This window comes from Pseudoliparis swirei, chromosome 18 (genome assembly GCF_029220125.1).
Source record: "Pseudoliparis swirei isolate HS2019 ecotype Mariana Trench chromosome 18, NWPU_hadal_v1, whole genome shotgun sequence".
Lineage (NCBI taxonomy): Eukaryota > Metazoa > Chordata > Actinopteri > Perciformes > Liparidae > Pseudoliparis > Pseudoliparis swirei.
The window spans coordinates 26,378,463-26,399,010 of NC_079405.1; the positions used below are offsets into that span (position 1 = coordinate 26,378,463).

The 20,548-nt window shown below is 47.3% G+C and overlaps 2 protein-coding genes across 3 annotated transcripts; one reads left to right on the forward strand and one right to left on the reverse strand.

The window, feature by feature from the left end:
- The first annotated feature begins 1,074 nt into the window (after positions 1-1,074).
- Positions 1,075-7,276, forward strand: LOC130208619 (uncharacterized). Of its 2 annotated transcripts, none has more exons than XM_056437861.1 (3): positions 1,075-1,163; positions 3,297-4,439; positions 5,640-7,276. In XM_056437861.1, exons 2-3 carry the CDS (start codon positions 3,426-3,428, stop codon positions 5,979-5,981), a joined length of 1,356 nt encoding a protein of 451 aa, XP_056293836.1. In that variant the 5' UTR covers positions 1,075-1,163; positions 3,297-3,425; the 3' UTR covers positions 5,982-7,276. The 2 variants fall into 2 exon arrangements, with proteins under 2 accessions (XP_056293836.1, XP_056293837.1); XM_056437862.1 differs by having other exon boundaries at positions 1,105-1,173.
- Positions 7,277-7,397: 121 nt separating this feature from the next.
- LOC130208373 (bone morphogenetic protein 7-like) lies at positions 7,398-18,866 on the reverse strand. Its single transcript, XM_056437453.1, has 7 exons — positions 18,336-18,866; positions 14,102-14,291; positions 9,645-9,793; positions 8,818-9,018; positions 8,649-8,722; positions 8,455-8,565; positions 7,398-8,375 (listed from the first exon to the last, which is right to left on the reverse strand). The coding sequence occupies exons 1-7, from the start codon at positions 18,727-18,729 to the stop codon at positions 8,226-8,228; spliced, it is 1,269 nt and encodes a 422-aa protein (XP_056293428.1). The 5' UTR covers positions 18,730-18,866; the 3' UTR covers positions 7,398-8,225.
- Between the last annotated feature and the right edge of the window lie 1,682 nt (positions 18,867-20,548).

Below are 20,548 nucleotides of genomic sequence, written 5' to 3' on the forward strand. Positions count from 1 at the left end.
GCCTGATGTGACTCAAAGGGAAAAATCCTCTCCACCTCAAAGCAGAGTGTGCGTGGGCTTCCTCGTGACGGGGGCTTCACCTGCCGAGGCAACGGAATCAATATCTGAGAACCGCCACGGAGCGTCTAAGCCAAGTCCTCTCTTGTGTTAGAAGATGAGATGAAAGGGGGAATAACATGTATAGAAAGCAGGCAGTGTGTATGTGTGTGTGTGTGTGTGTGTTGGGGGGTCATGAAAGGCCTTCAACACTTAATGCACCTTGCTCAAAAATGCGATTACTCGCCTTTTTCCCCCGCACTCACGGGGTCAGGTGTCTGAATGAGCATCGTTAGTGTTCACGCTGAAGGTGAGAAGGAACATCAGAAGGAATTCACATCGAGTGAAGGCTATTCTTTGCAATCCTACTTGTCCTTCTTTTGCTCGTGAGTGTGTGTGTGTGTGTGTGTGTGTGTGTGTGTGTCCACACTCTTTGGTCTAAAGCGACGGTTTTCCCGCCCTCACTCCGCCAGGCAGAGCGCCAAAGCCATCAGGCAGGCGCACGCCCACCGTCAGACGAGGAGTTGCACAGCAGTCTCATGTCTAATTATACACCCAACAACAGAGAGAGGGAGAGAGAGAGAGAGAGAGCTGTGGAGCGAAGGAGAGAGGGAGAGAAGGGCGATTACGGATGGAAGAGAGAGGCTGAGAGTGCTACTCGGCAGCAAAAACACTGGGTGGGCAAGTTCAGATATGAGAGAGAGACTGAGAGAGGGAGAGAGAGAGAGAGAGAGAGGAGTTAAAGTAAGTGAGAGGGAAGGACATCAAATCTATGTGAGAAAGGTTAACAAGACTGACTGACTGACTGAGAGGTAAGTAGGAGGGACAAGAGAGAGAGAGCGAGAGAGAGAGAGAGGGGGGGGGGGGGACGGGAGGAGAGCGTCTGACAGTCTGTTGAGCTCGTGTCTGGTCGCTGCTCTGTTTTGCCTTTCCACCTGCAGCCCGGGAGGAGGACACGAGCCAGACAGGTGTGAGTGTGTGAGAGTGTGAGTGTGTGAGTAAGTGTGTGTGTGTGTGTGTGTGTGTGCGTGTGTGTGTGTGTGTGGAGCGTCCGTGAATGGATGGACACGCGTTTTGAAGATGAGAAGCACGGGGAGACTCTCGGATGAAGGGACGGATGGATGGAGGTACGTGTAAGTGAGTCTCTCTGGATGTATTCTATGTACTGTATACTGTATGTACTGTATGTATGTATACTGTATGTATTGTATGTACTGTATGTACTGTATGTACTGTATGTATTGTATGTATTGTATGTACTTTATGTATTGTATGTATGTATACTGTATGTACTTTATGTATTGTATGTATTGTATGTATGTATACTGTATGTACTTCATGTATTGTATGTATTGTATGTATGTATACTGTATGTAATGTATGTATTGTATGTACTGTATGTACTTTATGTATTGTATGTACTGTATGTATGTACTGTATCTACGGCGTCAGGAGAGGAGGTCGTGACTCCTCCTCCTCTCCCCGTCGCGGGGACACGTTCCCGTCCCTTGAGGTCGTGTTTCGGTCGCACGGCTCACGGAGAGACACATGGAACCGACTCGGTCACCGCATGCAAATAATTGGCCGGTTATCTCTCTCGTGATGTCACCGCACGCCGCCGCGCAATCAGCTCATTCCCGTAGATTGGCGAACCTCATGAGCGCCGCCGCGTCGGCCTCCGCGGGGTCACGATCTCATCGTACCTGTGTGTCGGCGAGCAGCTGAAGAGGCTTTCAGAAATGAATTTACATTTTCCCTGCATGCATTCAGCTCTCATGTGTGTGTGTGTGTGTGTGTGTGTGTGTGTGTGTGTGTGTGTGTGTGTGTGTGTGTGTGTGTGTGTGTGTGAGCGCGGGGATGTAAGTGCGAGGGTGTCGTCTGATCCCACGCAGAAAGAACCGCCTCGTATCGGAGTGAAAGAGCTCCATTCAGCAGCTGTGGTGGTGATTACATAACGCAGGGGCATTGAGACGAGCTGTAGAAAGTCTTTCCTCGTCTCCGAGGAGTTGAAGAACCGTGAACCGAGAGGATGAAGAGGATGAAGAGGATGAAGTGGTTTCAGTAGCTGGAGGTGTTTGGAGTTCACTCCCATCCTGCACTCGACACATTCCGTGTGATGGAGGCGCGTTGTTGTGTTGTTGCCGTTGTTGTTGTTGTTGTTATGTCAAGGGCGTATTTACAGGCAATGAGTTTGGCAGGTGGCGCATTCACGAGGCCAGAGGGAGAAAACTTTCATCAGATTCTCTTTTTCCTTTAAAAGGACAGAGAGGCTGAACAGAGAGGCGGTAAAAACACGTCTTAACCCACTGTACATGGAATAAAACACATTGGTACTTCAGTGCGAAATGACATGTGATGTAATGTGATGTGATGTGATGTAATGTGATGTAATGTAATGTAATGTGATGTGATGTGATGTAATGTGATGTGATGTGATGTAATGTAATGTGATGTAATGTGATGTAATGTGATGTAATGTAATGTGATGTAATGTGATGTGATGTAATGTAATGTGATGTAATGTGATGTAATGTGATGTAATGTGATGTAATGTAATGTGATGTAATGTGATGTAATGTGATGTAATGTAATGTGATGTAATGTGATGTAATGTAATGTGATGTAATGTGATGTAATGTAATGTGATGTAATGTGATGTGATGTAATGTGATGTAATGTAATGTGATGTAATGTGATGTAATGTAATGTAATGTGATGTGATGTAATGTGATGTAATGTAATGTGATGTAATGTGATGTAATGTGATGTAATATAATATTTATAATGTAATGTGATATAATGTGATGTAATGTAATATTTATAATGTAATGTGATGTAATGTGATGTGATGTAATGTGATGTAATGTGATGTAATATTTATAATGTAATGTGATGTAATGTGATGTAATGTAATGTGATGTAATGTGATATAATGTAATGTGATGTAATGTGATGTAATGTAATGTGATGTAATGTGATGTAATGTGATGTAATGTAATGTGATGTAATGTGATGTAATGTGATGTAATGTGATGTAATGTGATGTAATGTGATGTAATGTAATGTGATGTAATGTGATGTAATATAATGTAATGTGATGTAATGTGATGTAATGTGATATAATGTAATGTGATATAATGTAATGTGATATAATATGATATAATGTAATGTGATGTAATCTTCCACACAGAGAGCGTGTTCTGTTTGCGAGGATATTAAGAGCAACCGATATTTGTTTCTTTTTTCCCCCGACTTTTCAGATCGTGACGACCTTCGACCTCACCGTCCCGCAGCCTTGAGCCTGTGTCACGTGACGCCCCCGTCCTCAGCCTCCTCGCCTCGGAGGCCATGCAGTGCCGCAGTCAGTGAGTGACGGGCAGCGCGAGCCAATGAGCTTCACGCCGGTCCCGGCCCTCGTCCCAGACCGGGACAAACTCCCGCTCAAAAAGAGGGACCAAAGGCCGGGCTCGCCATCGCAGCATCAGCATCATCAGCATCATCAGTGTGACGCTGCTACATTCAAGGCGCCCTACCCGTACCGGAGCCCCAGTGAGAGTAAGACGAAGCACACGGGCCCTTTCCAGCCGGTACCGAGGCGGGTTCCCGCGCTGCACCAGCCCTGGACCCAGACTCACCCGTCCGCCGGGTCCAGACCTCACGACCTCTCTGCATTCAGGGATCACCATCACCATCACTGGGCCGAGTGGAGACCGCTCAACCCCCCCCTGCACCCCGGGTGGGCCTTCCCTGCGCCCTACCAGCACCACGGCCACCTGTCCGGCACCGCCGCGCTCCTCCACCCGGGCCGCCCGCACATCCCCTCCAGATTCGTCCCCGTCTCCCTGGTCGCCGAGGGCGTCGTCCAGAGGTTGCGCGGAGGGCGCGGCTGGGAGCGCCTCAAGGCGTCGAGGGACGACGGTTCGGACCCGGAGAGGCGGAGCGACGGAGGGAACAAGTGGCCGAACGTGAGGAGGAGAGACAGAAGGGCGGAGCACTTCGCCAGGGTCGAGAAGGCGAGTCCTCCGTCACCCGAGGACCTCGCGCTGCACCGTGAAGCGGCCGCCGTCGAGCGCCCCGCTCCCGGACGTTCCTCCGTGAGAGTTCCTTCTGCTTTTCCGTCTTTTGAGCGGGCTTCTTCTTCTTCTTCTTCCTCCTCGAACCGTTTCCCCTGGCTGCTGCCTCACTTTGTGGCGGGCTCCCTGATCGAGCTCAGGGACGGGCGGCTGAGGAGGGTGGAGCACCTGCAGACGGAGGACTTCCTGCTGGGATCGCTGGCGTGTCCGGACCTGCGCCTGAGCTGCTGCACGGTGCAGAGCATCACCCCTTCAGCCCCCTCCTCCTCCTCCTCCTCCTCCTGCCCTGTCTCGCGCCTCCTCATCCTGCTCCACGACCAGCAGTCCCAGGTAACATGCATTACTGTATGTGTATCTCCCAAGTGATGCGTTTGGACCATATGGGAGGGGCTGGACCATCTCTAACATTTAAATACTGATTAAATGAGGTTTACATAAATATTACACCCTCCCCCCGCCTTTGGGTCATTTTGACCCGATTCAATGTTTCACCCTCCTGTTACCTTTATATTTACTAACATATTTTACCCTTTGGGTTCAATTTGATGCCAGCAATTAAAACCTCCAGAAAATTATTAGAATTAATATTGTTTTCCAAGTTTAAGTGTGAGGCACTTTATGTTTGTTTGTTGACTACCGAAAGAACACCGACATTAAACATTGAATGGGGTCAAATTAATCCTAAAGCGGGGGGAGGGTGTAATATTGATTCGGGTCAAAATGACCCTAAGGCAACACAAGGGTTAAAGTATAAAACCTGATGTGTCTCTCCACCGTAGAGCTCCGTCTTGCATAATGCATGAATACATAAGTTATGCAAACTAAGTGACAAAGAGCATGGTGACATAACATATCGGCACACACCATTAGTATTAATACGCAGCTGAAAATAATCGGAAAATATGCTAAAAACTACAAAACCCCGAAAACAAATAAATTAATGAAATAAAGCAGCCTTTGTAAAAAGAATATCTCAAACTAACTAAAATAGTAAACTAAAGTCTGCCCCCACACAGAGTGAGGAAGAAGTTTCTCTGGGTAAAGAAGAAAAGATACGGCGCCTCAGTTTAGGGATGATTAGCTCTTTCTTATATGACATTCCTCATAGTCATAGTATTTTTTTAAAGCATACTACCACGCCTCAGTTTTCCAAAACTTCTGTCATAAGACATTTGAGTTCTAAAATTAGATCACAAAAGTAATAAAATAATAATAAATGGTACTCATCCAGCTTTCATTCTTTGAATCTAACTCCCAAAATATATATTGACATTTAATCATTACAGCAGGACCGTGACTAAACTGTGTGTTTGGCATGTGGTGAGATTATGAACCACTTATATCTCAAATGTGCAAATAGATTATCAATCAAAGGTTTCCATTGAAGCTCTTGAACGAGTCAGATAAGTAGCCATAAAAGGAATTTAAAAAGGATTCTCCGAACAGCAGCGCCCCCTAGTGTACGAGTGAGTGAGCTGCATTGTCTAAGCTTGCTAAGTGTGTGTGTGTGTGTGTGACATCCTCCTCCAGGAGCTGGTGGACGTCTACGTGGAGTACCCGTTCTTCGTGCGAGGGTCCGGCTGGTCCTCCTGCAGGCCCCAGAGGACCGCCCGCCTCTGTGGCCTGCGTTGCCGCCAGCTCAGCGTGGGCGACGTCTGCCTGGCGCTCACCCCCGTCTCCGCCTCCCGGCCTCCATCGCCAGCCACCCGGGAGCCCCCCCAAAAAAACTCGCCCAGCGAGTCAGCAGGAGGGTTCGAGTCCCCGAAGGCATCGCCAGCCGGGGGGGCGAAGAAGGGGGCGGGGCCAGCGGTCCGCAGGAGGCACTGTTCCGCCCCTGAGTTGAGGGGTCCCGGGACTCGCTGCGTGTCGTGAACAGGAAGCTGTGCTCAGCCTGTTTCTGCCGTCTTTCTACCTCCTGAATCATTTTCATGTGCTTGACTGTGTATTTTTTCTTCTTCTTCCAATCGTACATAAGGAGTAAAAAGCTAAAGAGGAATGATAAGATAAACTCTCAGGATTCTGACATAAGGGTAAACTTATATTAGCACATCTGTCAGGATGAGTCAGGGATCACACGCTGAGAGTCTGAGTCAACATTACAATTTCTGCTTTTTGGGATATTTTGTTTTGTTTTTGGGAAGCTGTTTCTAGTGACAGTGGATGTGAGGAAGCTCTCGGAGGTTAAAATGATTTTATTTGGGGTTCAAAGTGTTCGTCTCCGCCCACGCGCTCCTTGGAGAAGCACAGACGAAGAAAACTCCCTCAGGTCCTCCACCGCTCGTCACCTCGTCTAAACTTCTCTCCCTCAGATTACGCAGGACTTCTTTTCTGATCATTCACGAAGGAACGACTGCATTTTAATTCCTGTGAGTTTCCACATCGACAATCAACACCACCCCGATTGCATCACCGGGAGTGCGTTTTCCTTCTTTTTTTTACGCTTCTACCTCTATTTTCTATTTAAAGTGACGGCTCATCTGTTAATCTGTCGTGATACGCAGCGTCTCCGTGAATGTGGATGCCTCTGTTTGCTTGTTACAGTCCATATAGCCGCTTTGCTCCTTTTTCCAAATGGCTGACTCATCGTTATCGCCATAAGCCACTCTTAACCCTCCTGTTACCTTTCGGGTCAATTTGACCCCATTCAATGTTTAATGTCGGTGTTCTTTCGGGTCAATTTGACCCCAGGCTGTTTTTCACTGTGCCAAACATATAAGAAATATCAACTTTTTTATATATTTAAAGGGCTATTTAGGTCGTCAACAAACAAACAAAGTACCTCACACTTAAACTTGGAAAACAATATTAATTCTAATAATTTTCTGGAGGTTTTAATTGCTGGGGTCAAATTGACCCCGAGGGTAAAATATGTCAGAAAATATAAAGGTAACAGGAGGGTTAAACATTGAATGGGGTCAAATTGACCCTAAGGTAACAGGAGGGTTAAGAAAAGCCCAGATGTGTGTGTGTGGTGTCACATGTCGGCCCTGCGGTGCGATTTCCATCGCACTCTTTTAAAAAGAAGAAAAAAACGATTAAAATTGTACAAAAGATGAAATGCAAACCATGTGGGCTCAGCCGTGATGTCACAACGAGGGCGCCGTGACCTCGCAAAAAAACCTGTTATTTCTCTCTCACTGCTCCAATAAAATACATTGTCGAGTTTCTGCATCATTTCGACATCGATGTCCAAAACCCGCGAACACTTTAACGGAGCGTTGCGTTCACAAGCCCGGTAAGGTGCGATGACCCCTGAGGTCACATGAGGTGAGAACACACACCGGCTACTTGTTTTTTACAGTTTCCATTTATTAACTTGAATCTGAACATCCTTCATCGGATCGCAGCGGTCCGTCTCGGGGAGACGAATCACTGACACGGTGCCGATCTCACAGGCCCCGGGGACCAAGGACACTAGAGGGTCCGACTGGGCCGGCGTCACGCTGTTATGTGAGCGGTCTCCGGCGCCATTCGGACCCACGCGCGAGCTGCCAGTCGGCGTCCTGAGCGGCGGTCCGAGTGGCCGGCGCTGAACAACCGGTTCAGCGCCAGCGGGTCCAAAACGGGAAAGATGAAGATGTTTGAGCCGTGGAATCGGTTTCCTAAATGCACATGTCCACTCAGGCAGTGCTTTTTTAATATTCTGATGCTTTCATGGTCAGCGCCTGGATGAAAACGCAGAGAGAGAGAGAGAGAGAGAGAGAGAGATGTGTCGCGCATTACAGAAGATAGTAACCTCTTCATGTTCCGTCTGAGTCTCTGAAGTTACTCCACGGGGCTCGGCGTCCTTTCAGTAAACTCCTTTCCTAAAGTCGAAAAGCTAAAGAAAGCCCTTTGTTCGACCTTTCTCTGGTACCAATAGTTCTATTTGGTTTGTGGTGGTGGTGAATGCTGCATCGGAGGCTCAGCTGCTGCTCATCAAAATATATATTTTTGAAAAAACCAGAATCCAGATTATTTAAAGCCGGCTCTGAGGCCCCCTGGTGACCCGCCGGGCATCTCTCGTCGCCGGTTGCTTCCCTTCCGCCTCCCTCCCCCTCTTCCTCCTCCCCCAAATTGTAGAACTCACAGCAAGAGGGGTGTGTGCGTGTGTGTGTGTGTGTGGGGGGGGGGGGGTCAGTGGCAGCCACACGCTCTGACCACCATGTTGCGATATTTCTTGAGGATGACGTTGGAGCTGTCGTCGAAGTAGAGCACCGAGATGCCGTGGAGCTGCGTGGGGGCGCAGCACGGCTTGGGCACCGTGTCCGGGTTGATGAAGTGCACCTGGCGGTCGGGAAAAAGAAGCGGGAAATGAATCCTTGCAGTGAAAAACACCTGTCATCGGGGGCGGGGGCGGACTTACCAGAGTTTGCACAATGGCGTGATTGGTGGCGTTCATGTAGGAGTTGAGAGGGAAGGCGCATTCTCCCTCGCAGAAGTACGCCGCGTAGCCCTCCGGCGCTATGATCCAGTCCTGCGATGAAAACGTCGGTTCAACCGTCGCCTTTTTGCTCGTGAAGAGTTGTGAAATCGTATTTAAATGAGGGTTAAACATACCTGCCATCCCAAATCCCTGAAGCTGACATACAGCTCGTGCTTTTTGCAGCCCTCTTTGGAGATGCCGCGGTAAACTAAAGTGTAAAGCACACACGTATGAGCACACGCTAGTTCACCCGAGTCGCTCGAACCACGATGGAAGTTGATATTTCTGACGGGTTCTGGGCACCTGTTGCAGCCTCCACGGCCTGTATCGCGTCTTGGACCGTCTTTTGCGGTTTGGAGCGGTGGGACTGGCGCCCCCTGTGGGCGGAGCGGACGCTGCGGAAACGCACCTCGTTGGCTTTGATGAAGGCCACCACGAAGGGCTGCTTGTCCTGAGGCCCGCTGCTGGTCACCAGCCCTGCCAGTCTGGGGCTCCTCCTCTGCCCTGTGATGGGAGAACACAACTATCACAATAACAACAACAACAACAAACAACTAGAACGGGCACTCGGTAGAGCGCATACCTTCGCATATCACAAGATTGGGTATTGAATTATGAACATGTTGGCATTAGTTGCCAATTGGATAGAAATTGACCGCACTATGGTAAAAAGAAGATGTTGACCTTGTCATGACCTTGACCTTTGACCCGATCGATCCCAAAATCTAATCAAATGGCCTCCGGGTAATAACCAATCATCCCACCAAATTTCATGCGATTCGGTTAAATAATTTTTGAGTTATGCGAGTAACACGCATACAAATAAATAAATACACGACGATCAAAACACAACCTTCCGCATTTTCAATGCGAAGGTAATCACACATGTCCAAGTCTACGCTAAACAATCATTTGTTTTAATGGTGGTTTTTGGTCCTTTTGAGAAAGCATTACATCATCTGTGTGTGTGTGTGTGTGTGTGTGTGTGTGTGTGTGTGTGTGTGTGTGTGTGTGTGTGTGTGTGTGTGTGTGTGTGTGTGTGTGTGTGTGTGTGTGTGTGTGTGTGTGTGTGTGTGTGTGTGTGTGTGTGTGTGTGTGTGTGTGTGTGTGTCTCTGTTCCCCTGACTGACCGTGGTTGTTCTCCAGGACCAGCCGCAGGCCGAGGTTCTGCTCCGGGTGGACCAGCCAGAGGTTACTGGTGTCGGTGAGGTCAAACACCAGCCAGCCCTCCTCTGCGGCCCACACCTCCCGCTGCTGCAGCAGCAGGAGCTCCACTTCACTGCGGAGCGGACGGCGCGTCGATTAATACAAGGAATTTATTCACACGGTTGAAAAAAGCAAGTCAAATCCTGAATCTTTGTTTTTCAATTAAATTCGGATAATTTTATATAGCCCAATATCACAAATTATGAGTTTTCCTCATCAGGCTTTACAATGTGTACACATACGACATCCTCTGACCTTTGACCTCACATCGGATTAGGAAAAAACTCCCCAAAAGATAGAAAAAGTGAAGAACCCTTCAGGAGAGCAACATACGAGGTTCCCTCTCAAGGATGGACAGAAGAATAGACGTCATGTGACCAGAATCAGGGTTCATACACATGCTGACCGATCGATCTCCATGACTTTTCTATTACTTTTCCAGGACTTTAAACCAAATTTCCATGACCAAATATTTTGTGAAATCTCAGTGTATACATGAAAAAGTGAGAACATGTAGTATTTAAACTAACAATGAGAATTCCAAAGCAAACAGCATATATACACAGTGTGAATTAACACATGAATATAACAAATTTCCATGACTTTTCCAAAACTTTTGGAGATTTTATTTTTTTCCATGACTTTTCCAGGCCTGGAAATACATATTTTTATATTCCGTGACTTTTCCAGGTTTTCCATGACCGTACGAACCCTGAGAATGAAGCGTTACAAAGTTACATGAACACATTGAATGAGTACGACAGAGTGGATGAATAGTTGGTAGGAGACGTGGTTCACGATGTTCGGCTGCAGGCGAAGGCGTTATAAAAAGTTACTTTTTTTAAGTTTCTGGGAATGGATTTTTGTTTTCTTCCTTAAATTCATAAAAAGCAATGGCTGTCTAAAAGTGTACGGCACACATGGGGAAATGCGTAGCCGTCCAGCAAGTTTCATTTAAACGGACATTTTAATAGGCTTTTTAAAAAAAGAAAGAAAAGAATGTGTGGTCCCGTAATTGTTAGAAAAGTATTTGGACGACTTGTTTCATGTTGTTTTGCCAAAGGGTTAAAAAAAAAAAAAAAGGAAACAATGGCTTTGGAGGTGAAAGTGATAAAGTTTCCGGCTTTTGTTTAAAAAGGTGTTTACAGCCGTACTCTGGGAACTTTCTCCATATTTCCCCCCAATTCAATGGAGGCAGGAAGAACAATAGATAAAAAAGACTGCCAAGAAGTTTTATAGCCTAAAGCTGGAATGTCGCTGTTGTTCTGCCAAGTCAGTCACCTGACGTCAGCCCGACGGAATAATAACAGCTATACGTGAGCGTGTGGGCTGCAAACTGAAACCAATACCATCACAACTATCACAATAACAACAACAACAACAACAAACAACTAGAACGGGCACTTGGTAGAGCGCATACCTTCGCATATCACAATATTGGGCATTGAATTATGAACATGTTGGCATTAGTTGCATGCCAATTGGATAGAAATTGGCCGCGCTATGGTAAAAATAAGAGTGTGACCTTTCCATGACCTTGACCTTGACCTTTGACCCGATCGATCCCAAAATCTAATCAAATGGTCCCCGGATAATAACCAATCATCCCACCAAATTTCATGCGATTCGGTTTAAAACTTTTTTGTTATGCGAATAACACGCATACAAATAAATAAATAAATACACGGCGATCAAAACATAACCTTCCGCATTTTCAATGCGAAGGTAATGAATTTAAGCAATAAATTCTAAATATTCCGAGTGCAAGATGACAGAAGATTTGACTCCTCAAGAGCTAAATGTCCACGTCCCCTTCATGAAGCGTCATGTGACTCAGGTACCCGCCCACAACCACGTTCCCGACGTCCCAGAATCAACGTTCCCGGCCGTCTTCAGGGCAGAGCTCGCGGACGACGGCCGCCGTTTGCACTCTCGGGTTTCGGAGCCTCGGGGCGGCTGCTCGTCTGAGCGGGGGCCCGTCGGCCCTTTGTGTGGCTGAATGGCCCAAGGTGTCGCCTCTCGCGCCGTCGTCAGCCCCGCTGTCACCGGCCTTCAAACGAGACGCCGCCGGCGCGGGACTTCAGAGGGAGAGGGTTCGGTTTGAGAGGAGAGGACGACGCGTGAGCGCCGGGGTTTGTGGGTAATATTCTGCTGAGTCGCCGTCCAGTTTCAGAAGGTGAGAGTACGAAGGCTGAGCGACAGACAGACAGTCAGATAGACAGACAGACAGACAGATAGACAGGGAGACAGACAGAGGTAAAGACAGACAGTCAGTCAGACAGTGAGACAGACAGTGAGACATTCAGACAGAGCTACAGTGAGACATTCAGACAGTGAGATAGACAGTGGGACAGACAGAGGTAAAGACAGACAGTCAGTCAGACAGTGAGACAGACATTCAGACAGACAGTCAGACAGACAGTGAGACATTCAGACAGACAGACAGTGAGACAGACAGTCAGTCAGATAGACAGGGAGACAGACAGAGCTAAAGACAGACAGTCAGACAGACAGACAGACAAAAAAACAGTGAGACAGACAGTGGGACAGACAGAGGTAAAGACAGACAGTCAGTCAGACAGTGAGACAGACATTCAGACAGACAGTCAGACAGACAGTGAGACATTCAGACAGACAGACAGTGAGACAGACAGTCAGTCAGATAGACAGGGAGACAGACAGAGCTAAAGACAGACAGTCAGACAGACAGACAGACAAAAAAACAGTGAGACAGACAGTGGGACAGACAGAGGTAAAGACAGACAGACAGACCGACAGTCAGTCAGACAGACAGTCAGATAGACAGTGAGTCAGACAGTGAGACAGGCAGCCAGACATAAACACACACAGACAGTCAGTCAGTCAGAAACATGGTGGAGTGGTCACCTGTATAACAGAGTGGATGTCATGTGGGGGGGTCGTACTATGTGGGGGAGGGGGTCGTCATGTGGGGGTCGTACTATTTGGGGGTCGTACTGTTGCGGGTCGTATTGTTTGGGGGTCGTCATGTGGGAGGTAGTACTGTTGGGGGTTGTACTATTTGGGGGTCGTACTGTGGGGGTCGTCATGTGGGGGTCGTACTGTTGGGGGTCGTCATGTGGGAGGTGGTACTGTTGGGGGTTGTACTATTTGGGGGTCGTACTGTGGGGGTCGTCATGATGGGGGTCGTACTGTTGGGGGTCGTCATGATGGGGGTCGTACTGTGGGGGTCGTCATGTGGGGGTCGTACTGTGGGGGTCGTACATGTGGGGGTCATCATGTGGGGGTCGTACTGTTGGGGGTCGTCATGTGGGGGGGTCGTACTGTGGGGGTTGTATTGTTGGGGGTCGTCATGTGGGGGGGTCGTCCTGTGGGGGGGTCGTCATGTGGGGAGGTCGTCCTGTTGGGGGTCGTCCCGTTCTCACTGTCAGAGAGTAATTGTGTTTCTGTAGTTGACACTAATGTCTGTGTAAACACCGAAACAACCGTGGGAAAATAAGAGAGACGGGCGGCCAACGCAGGTAGCATGAGGTGTGTGTGTGTGTGTGTGTGTGTGTGTGTGTGTGAGAACTCTTCGACCACACATACCATGACATCAGCATAAGAGCTTTGATGACTGCATTTGATGAAAAAAGTGCTTTAAACATAGTAATTTCACCCCCAAAATAAACATGCAGGTTTTGCCTTTTCATATCTCCGTCTGTGGGACGCGTACTTCAACACAACTGAGGGAGCGTTACATTCCATTGGTGGTCAAATGACATTTTGAAGCGGGCTCGGGGCTTCATCTGGCAACAGGGCGTGGCCCGAGGGGCCGCTCCAGACCTCTGGGCTCACATGGGAACGTCGGATGGATCGCCATAAAACGTTGGAGACACGGACGTTCATGTTATCACGATAATTATCATCTTTAGTGAAATGATCTCCGCAAATATTGGATTGGATTGCCGTAAAACGTCATCGATTTCCCTCCTCTGCTGCAACTATCACGTCAGTTTATTTATTCGTCACATCTTTGTGGTTTATGACCAAATATCTACAAAAGCCGGCCTCTAACACGCTCAGCTGAGACGTAAATCAGTAAAATACTACACTCACTAATTTGAGTGAACTGATATATCGCATGCAGTGGTGCAAAGAAAATATACTTTATACTTTACTACATCTCAAAGGCAAATACTGCGATTACATTTTTTATCTGACGGCTTATTTTGCCGATTCTAATAAACAAAAACAAAATAATATCAATCATTAAATGACGTGGCCTCTGCTTTTGATATATTTTGATGCCAATACAATACGATTGTACTTTTGGCTTGAAACAAAGTATTTGTGTATCACTTCTTTTACTTCTGGCTGCTCGTGCATATGACCCAAATATGATAAAGCCAATCAAAGGTACCCGTTAGGAGGATCCTGCAGGACCCGGAAGACCCCGACTCTGAAGGTCTCGTTCTCGTAGCGCTCCCGGAGGAAATCTTTATAGATCCTGAACTCTGCCGCCGTGACGACTTCGCCCTCTGGAATACGGGAAAGGTCGAACCGGAACTCTCTTCTGTGATGCCGGTGCGGGGGATCCTGGTCCTGATCCACTATCGGGAACAGAGGGATGGGAAGAGAGAAAGAGAGAGAGAGGGGGGGGGGGTGACTCAATGATTGATGTGCTTCATCAAATTGCTCCATTTATTATAACCCACCAGAGAATGACATCATTATGAGAAGTGATTTATGGGTGTCTGCATCAGCTGACACACACACACACACACACACACACACACACACACACTCAAATAATACTTCTGCATGGGAAAGTTTGTACATCTGAGGGAAGGGAAAACCACTGTGAGCGCGGCGGTTGCACGTCTGTCAAAACTGTCGCCAAATCAAACGTGGCTCTGATGTGTGTCACTCTGCCCACGGCTCGGAAGCACTGGGGTCAGAAATAAAGGGGGGGGGGGGGGAGCGATTGATCTAAACATCACTTAAGTGCCAATATATGTGGGAGGGAGAGAGAGAGAGGAAACACACACCCAGGGCTCAGCTCGGCTCCACCATCATTTAAATTGCACACATGTGCAGACCACAAGAAAAGGCCCGTTCAGGCACTGCCCGGAAACCGCAGCTGCCAGCGTCGCTTTTTACAAACATAACACAAGTTCAATGTGTGACTTCGGCTTCCAGAGTCTGGGTGCCACCCACACCCCCACCCCCACCCCTCTTATCATAGCGCCATGTGCCACTGCGCATGTGAGTGGAGAGGATGTAAAGCAGCACTGCGGGGTGGGGGGGGGGGGGGGCCGCCGGAAGTTTACACCGAAAAAGAGCTTCTTTACAGCGGCGGCCAATACGCTTGTCCCGGTGGTCTCCGGTGTGCAGAGCGTGTTAGTCACCTTTTAAACTGTTTAAACACACCCGGCACCCACTGGCGCGCGCTATGACATCATCGTGACGTCAGCCTGCACTGAAAGGTCCACTATTTTTTCAGTGCACACGAGACACGAGAAACAGAACTTTTTCTTTTCTTTTTTTTACTCAAAAGAGCTCTCTCACACACACACACACACACACACACACACACACGCACACACACTGACTCCCAGTCTTCTAAAAACACTTCGGCACAGAAACGCGCGCGCGGCCGTTACGAGCGGCGCATACTGCGCCCTGCTAGTCACTCGTTTTGACCGCAATTAAACGCTGGAAGGGAACGAGGGGTGTTTTTATGAAAGCAATAATTGCTTGTAAGGACTTGGTGTGTTTATGTTGGGGACCATTAGCTGCAGAGATCAGACCTCAGATATGCAAACTTCCCCTCTGGGAGGCCGTTCAACACTTCAGAACTACTCCTGACACTGCGGGGGCCACACAGCCACGAAGCTGTCATTAACCCAGTGCAATTGAACCCATCGGCATGGGTGGTTTTAAAGATGTATCGCTGGGGTCTGAGCAAAAAGAAAACTCCAAAAAATGACAAGAAAATATAACCTTTGTGCGTAATAATACCCTTCAGAGCTTATTTATGTCACTGTGTGTGTAAGTCAAGCTCAGAATTTCCCTTTTTTCCCCCTTTTGGAGCTCTTATCCTTCGCAGATGATTAAAAACACCCCAAAAGACGCCATTGCTGAACAAATATTTCACGTGTGCATATGTTCCTACAGAATGTAGCATCATGTCTACTTATTGATGACACATGACACACCAACAGTATTTCGGTAGGTCTAAAAAGACAATTGGTGGAATCGCTCTGCACGCAGCGTATATATAAATAAAGAGACGGTTAATGGGATTTTCTGGTGGGGGCCAAAATAAATTCTTCGTGGCTTCTTACGGATGAGCTTAACAGAACAAACACATTTCTTATACACAATAAGTCTTCTGTTCTCCTCGAGCTGGTCACAGAGCACATGCTGTACCCATTCTATATTCTCTTAAAAAGCCAGTGACATGATCATTTGGGCCTTTTTTTCCCACACGCACATGGCAGGTGTGTTGAGTTCAATGCAAGAACAAACAAAAAAAACAAAAAAAGCACAAGAGCTACAACAACAACTGTTGAAGATTGAGCGATAAAAAAACAGTCCTCCGCGCCACATTTTGATGCATTTCTTTATAAATAAATATACAAGAGGAAACCACAAGTAGCACAATAGCAGCTGCCTGGTGTGGCGTTGCATGACAATGAGACCGATGCGTCCCGCTGCTGTTTCTGAAGTAGGACCTGCGGTTTGGCCTTCCAACAGAAGAGAACACATGTATGCCTCTCAGCATGTGTGATCCACTGCGTGCATGTGTGTGGACGGCTTTAACTTTTCTTGATCCTTTCCCTCTTCCATAATTCATTTCACGCCGGGTAGACGAGGCCGAACTATCGGAAAAACCAGCCGCTTATGTGTCGTCCACCTGCGGGATAACCCCCCCCCCCCCACCCTGGGGGAGGCGGCTCTCTGCGGCGGCTCTCCCTCACACTGGAAGTTGTGGTCTTTTGGAAGGGAAATACCATAATCCAGTTCAGTCTTGAAGCGATCATGGGGGGGGGGGGGGGGGGGACCACCGAGACGGAGTCACTGCGGCACTTTGTGGGAGCCCCGGCTCAAAACTCTGCCAATGCACAGGAGGAGGCCGTGGCGGTGGGCTTGAGAGAGAAATAACGCACACTCGCTGTGTCCGCTTTTTTCATCTTCTTTTCTTCCTCTTTGGAATCAACCTCCTCAGATGTGGAACCCGCAGAAGTCTGCTTCGAGTTTTCAGAAACAATGTTTCCAGATCTCATTAGCACAAAAAGGCCGTGCGCTAAAAGTTCACGAAACGAGGACGTGAGAATCGTTATGCTTCTAATTCTTTGAAGCAAACCGAGTGTTTTGCATTGATTGGGCAGAAAGAATAAGTGGGAATAAGTCTTAAAGGCTTCGGTTCAATCTCACTGGCAGGAGAACAGACAGACAGAGGGAAAGGTTTCTTTGAGCGGTATAAAAATAAAACGTCATCTGCTCTGGTTGACCTGTGACCCCCCCCCCCCCTTCTCCCCTCCTCCTCCTCCTCCTGAGGTCGAATGGGAGCATGAAGAAGACACAGGTTGGTTTTTGGGTGTAACCGCATCCGGTTGAGAGCCACAGGCACCGGGCCGTCTGCTCGCCTCGCCGTAGAGTGACATCAGAGCCGCCGCGGGAAACTAAAGGAGGGATTTGCCTTCTTTTTTAAAAATCAGTAATGTCTCAGCGGGCCTTTTGACCCATGTGATTTTGCGAACCCCTCCAAACACACACACACACACACACACACACACATAACTACAGTGCACACCACCTGCACCATTGGGGGGGGGGGGATTATAAGCAGTTTAAATGCAGTTTAGAGTCTTGAACTAACTTGACTCTCCCTCCCCAAGAGGTTTTAGAAGTGTCAGTCCAATTCCTGGTCACTTGAAACAAAGCTGTAGCTAAAGCCCCCCACACACACACACACACACACACACACACACACACACACACACACACACACACACACACACACACACACACACACACACACACGCAGCTCTGAAGGGATTCTGGTGAAATCGGATCCGGGCATGTTGTCATAACATTTACAGCTCGGAATGCTTAATGCCTGATCTCTCAAGGAAAAGAAAGTGACCTAAAAGCCACAATGTCAGAAACACTGGCTCAGACCCCCCCCCCCCTCCCCACCACCACCACCACCACCACACACACACACACACTTAACCAATGCACTCTGTGCTGCATGGCGGAATATACCTGACAACTAAATGAAGCATTTAAAATGTCGGATTCAATCAGATAACAGAGACGCAACATAATAAGTATATTGATTTGGACATTTTTCATAAAATACTAGGCTTATAATAATCATAAAACTATTGTGATCACAGTTTAAGTAAGTCCCTGTAGTGATATTCAGACAACAGAGATGAAACTTGAATCACTGGACAACATAATAAGTATATTGATTTGGACATTTTTCATGATAACTGTATAAAATACTAAGCTTATGGTAATAATAAAAAAATATTTTTAAACACTTTCATGTAAACGTGATCACAGTTAAACAGAGTCCCTGCAGTGATATTTAGTAAATCCCATCGCTCTCCATAAAAAAAGGAAGATTGTAAACTTACCCAGATTGACAAAACTCATCACCGTGTCCGCGTCATCGAGGAAGCGGCTGTCCATGGGGGACACCTGGGTCGGCAGAACGGGCTTGTAGAGGGAGTACCCGGGCAGCTGCGCGTCCGTGGAGATGGTGTTGTAGAGGTCCAGCATGAACATCGGGGCCGCGGTGTATTTGGTGTGGACGTGCGGCCGCGGCCGATGCGGCAGCCCCAGGATGGAGAGGATCTCCCGCTGCATCTCCCTGCGCTCTTGGCTCCGCAGCCGCCGCTGGATGAAGCTGGAGCGCACCTCGTTGTCCACGGAGAAGTTGGCGAAGGCGACCTGCGTGGCCCACACGCAGTGAGCCCACGACTGGAGGATTGTGATCGTCACCAGGGCGCTTGACGCAATTTTAGCCATTTTTTTTTTACGCGCGGCTATAATATCCTCGAAAGTCAGGATCGGGGGATGCGCCTTCCTGCATTCACGGTTCCCCTATTCCTGGTAGGAGCAGCACACAACAACATATATCAACACAGAAGAGCGTTCCCTCATCATCTGTCGTTGCGCGCCGTCTTTGCTCGTGCGCGCTCTTCTGGATGGGAATTTGGGAATGGATTTTTTTTTATCGAGGCGCTGTGTCAGGGGAGGGGCAGGAGGGGGTTTGGAGTGGGATAAACCAATACTGGAAAGATTGGGAGAGTTTGTGGGGGTGAGTCAATGGGGGAGAAGAGCTCCGTGTCCTATCATGAAATGCACTCCTCTATCTTGGTAATAAGATAGGGTGTGGACCCATCACGGCGTCCTTTGTTTGGATATGATTGTTTGGCCACTGATGAAAGTGGAATACTTTTTTGATGTCTTAAGCAGTAGCCTGGCAGCCATGACTTCTTTTCAAATACCATTCTCCATAGTTGTTGAGTGCATTGTCGGAGTGCCTCAACGCTGTTGGAACACGGAGTGAGAAGAAGAAGAAAAAAACGCTTAATGATCAGTGCAAAGGTAAAGAGGTAACAAGAAATCCTTTAATCCCTCCTTCAACGCAGACACCTTTGAACTCAAACAATACACTCGGGCCCACCCTAATTGTTGAGGGGTTTGAGTGATCAGCAGTATCCAGACACATGAAGAGACATGAAGTACTACAACAATGTGTAAAGCACTCTGTGACTCCTTTAATAGAGAGTTAGATGGGGGTTGGGGGTGGACAATGAATGACAAAGCAACAATCCTACACTGAATACAGATGTGTGCTTTCCTGAGTGGTGACTCAGAAAGTACAATTGGAGGTTAATGTGTCACTCAGCCACAGAATGAAGAGGCCTCTAACTATAACCTATATACACCAACAAAAAGCACACAACTATTTTCCACAAGCGCCATACAGCAGTCACTTGAGATGTTTTATTCCCCCCCCACAGCAGAGGTCACCCCATACACACACTCTTTTAAAGAGTCCTCTACTACAAGTATTCATTACTGTAAGTTAATTCCTTTTTGCTCAAAGGCTGGTAATGCAAGCCTACAAGTCCTCTAAAAATGCTAATAATTGAATTTCTTTAGAATATAAAAACAAAACGGGCATGGTTATTGGACAGTACAAAGGACATATTTTATTTATGTAATTAAGTCACATTTTAAAGTCATGTACAAGATTCAAGATTCAAGATTCAAGATGTTTTATTTGTCACATACACACACAGGGTGTGCAGTGAAATGAAAGTGGCAATGCTCAGCAGGAATGCAACAAAAAACAAGTACACTATTTACAAATAAAAAACAACACAATATTTACAGTAAGTGTGTGTGTGTGTGTGTGTGTGTGTGTGTGCCGAGGATCCTTGAGTATATTTCCATTTGATGCTACTGTATTTCACTTGGCAATAGTTTAGTTTAGTTTATTTCGATCAGCAATACTATACAAAAATCAAAATTTCAACAAAAGAAGAAAGTGGCCGACCGAAAGGGTCAAGACTGAAGCTATCAAGCTTATAAGTGCCCTAACCTATGCTTTCATGAAAATACTTATTTTAGAGAACCATATACATATACCTATATATATACATAAACATATAAACATATACACATGCATACAAATTCACACACCCATATAAACATATATACACACACACATACCTGCATATACATAAAAATAGTACATTTCACTCCACTATACTCACATGAAAGCTCTTACCAATCATCTTCATTGTATGTACTATCGTTCTGATACATTTACTGT

Excerpts from the sequence above, each read along its gene's own strand:
- LOC130208619 (XM_056437861.1), top strand. The coding sequence starts at position 3,426 with ATGAGCTTCACGCCGGTCCCGGCCCTCGTCCCAGACCGGGACAAACTC. Across the intron at positions 4,440-5,639 it reads TCCACGACCAGCAGTCCCAG|GAGCTGGTGGACGTCTACGT; the intron begins GTAACATGCATT and ends ATCCTCCTCCAG.
- LOC130208373 (XM_056437453.1), bottom strand. The coding sequence starts at position 18,729 with ATGGCTAAAATTGCGTCAAGCGCCCTGGTGACGATCACAATCCTCCAG. Across the intron at positions 14,292-18,335 it reads GATGAGTTTTGTCAATCTGG|TGGATCAGGACCAGGATCCC; the intron begins GTAAGTTTACAA and ends TGTTCCCGATAG. Across the intron at positions 9,794-14,101 it reads CTGCAGGATCCTCCTAACGG|TGAAGTGGAGCTCCTGCTGC; the intron begins GTACCTTTGATT and ends TCCGCTCCGCAG.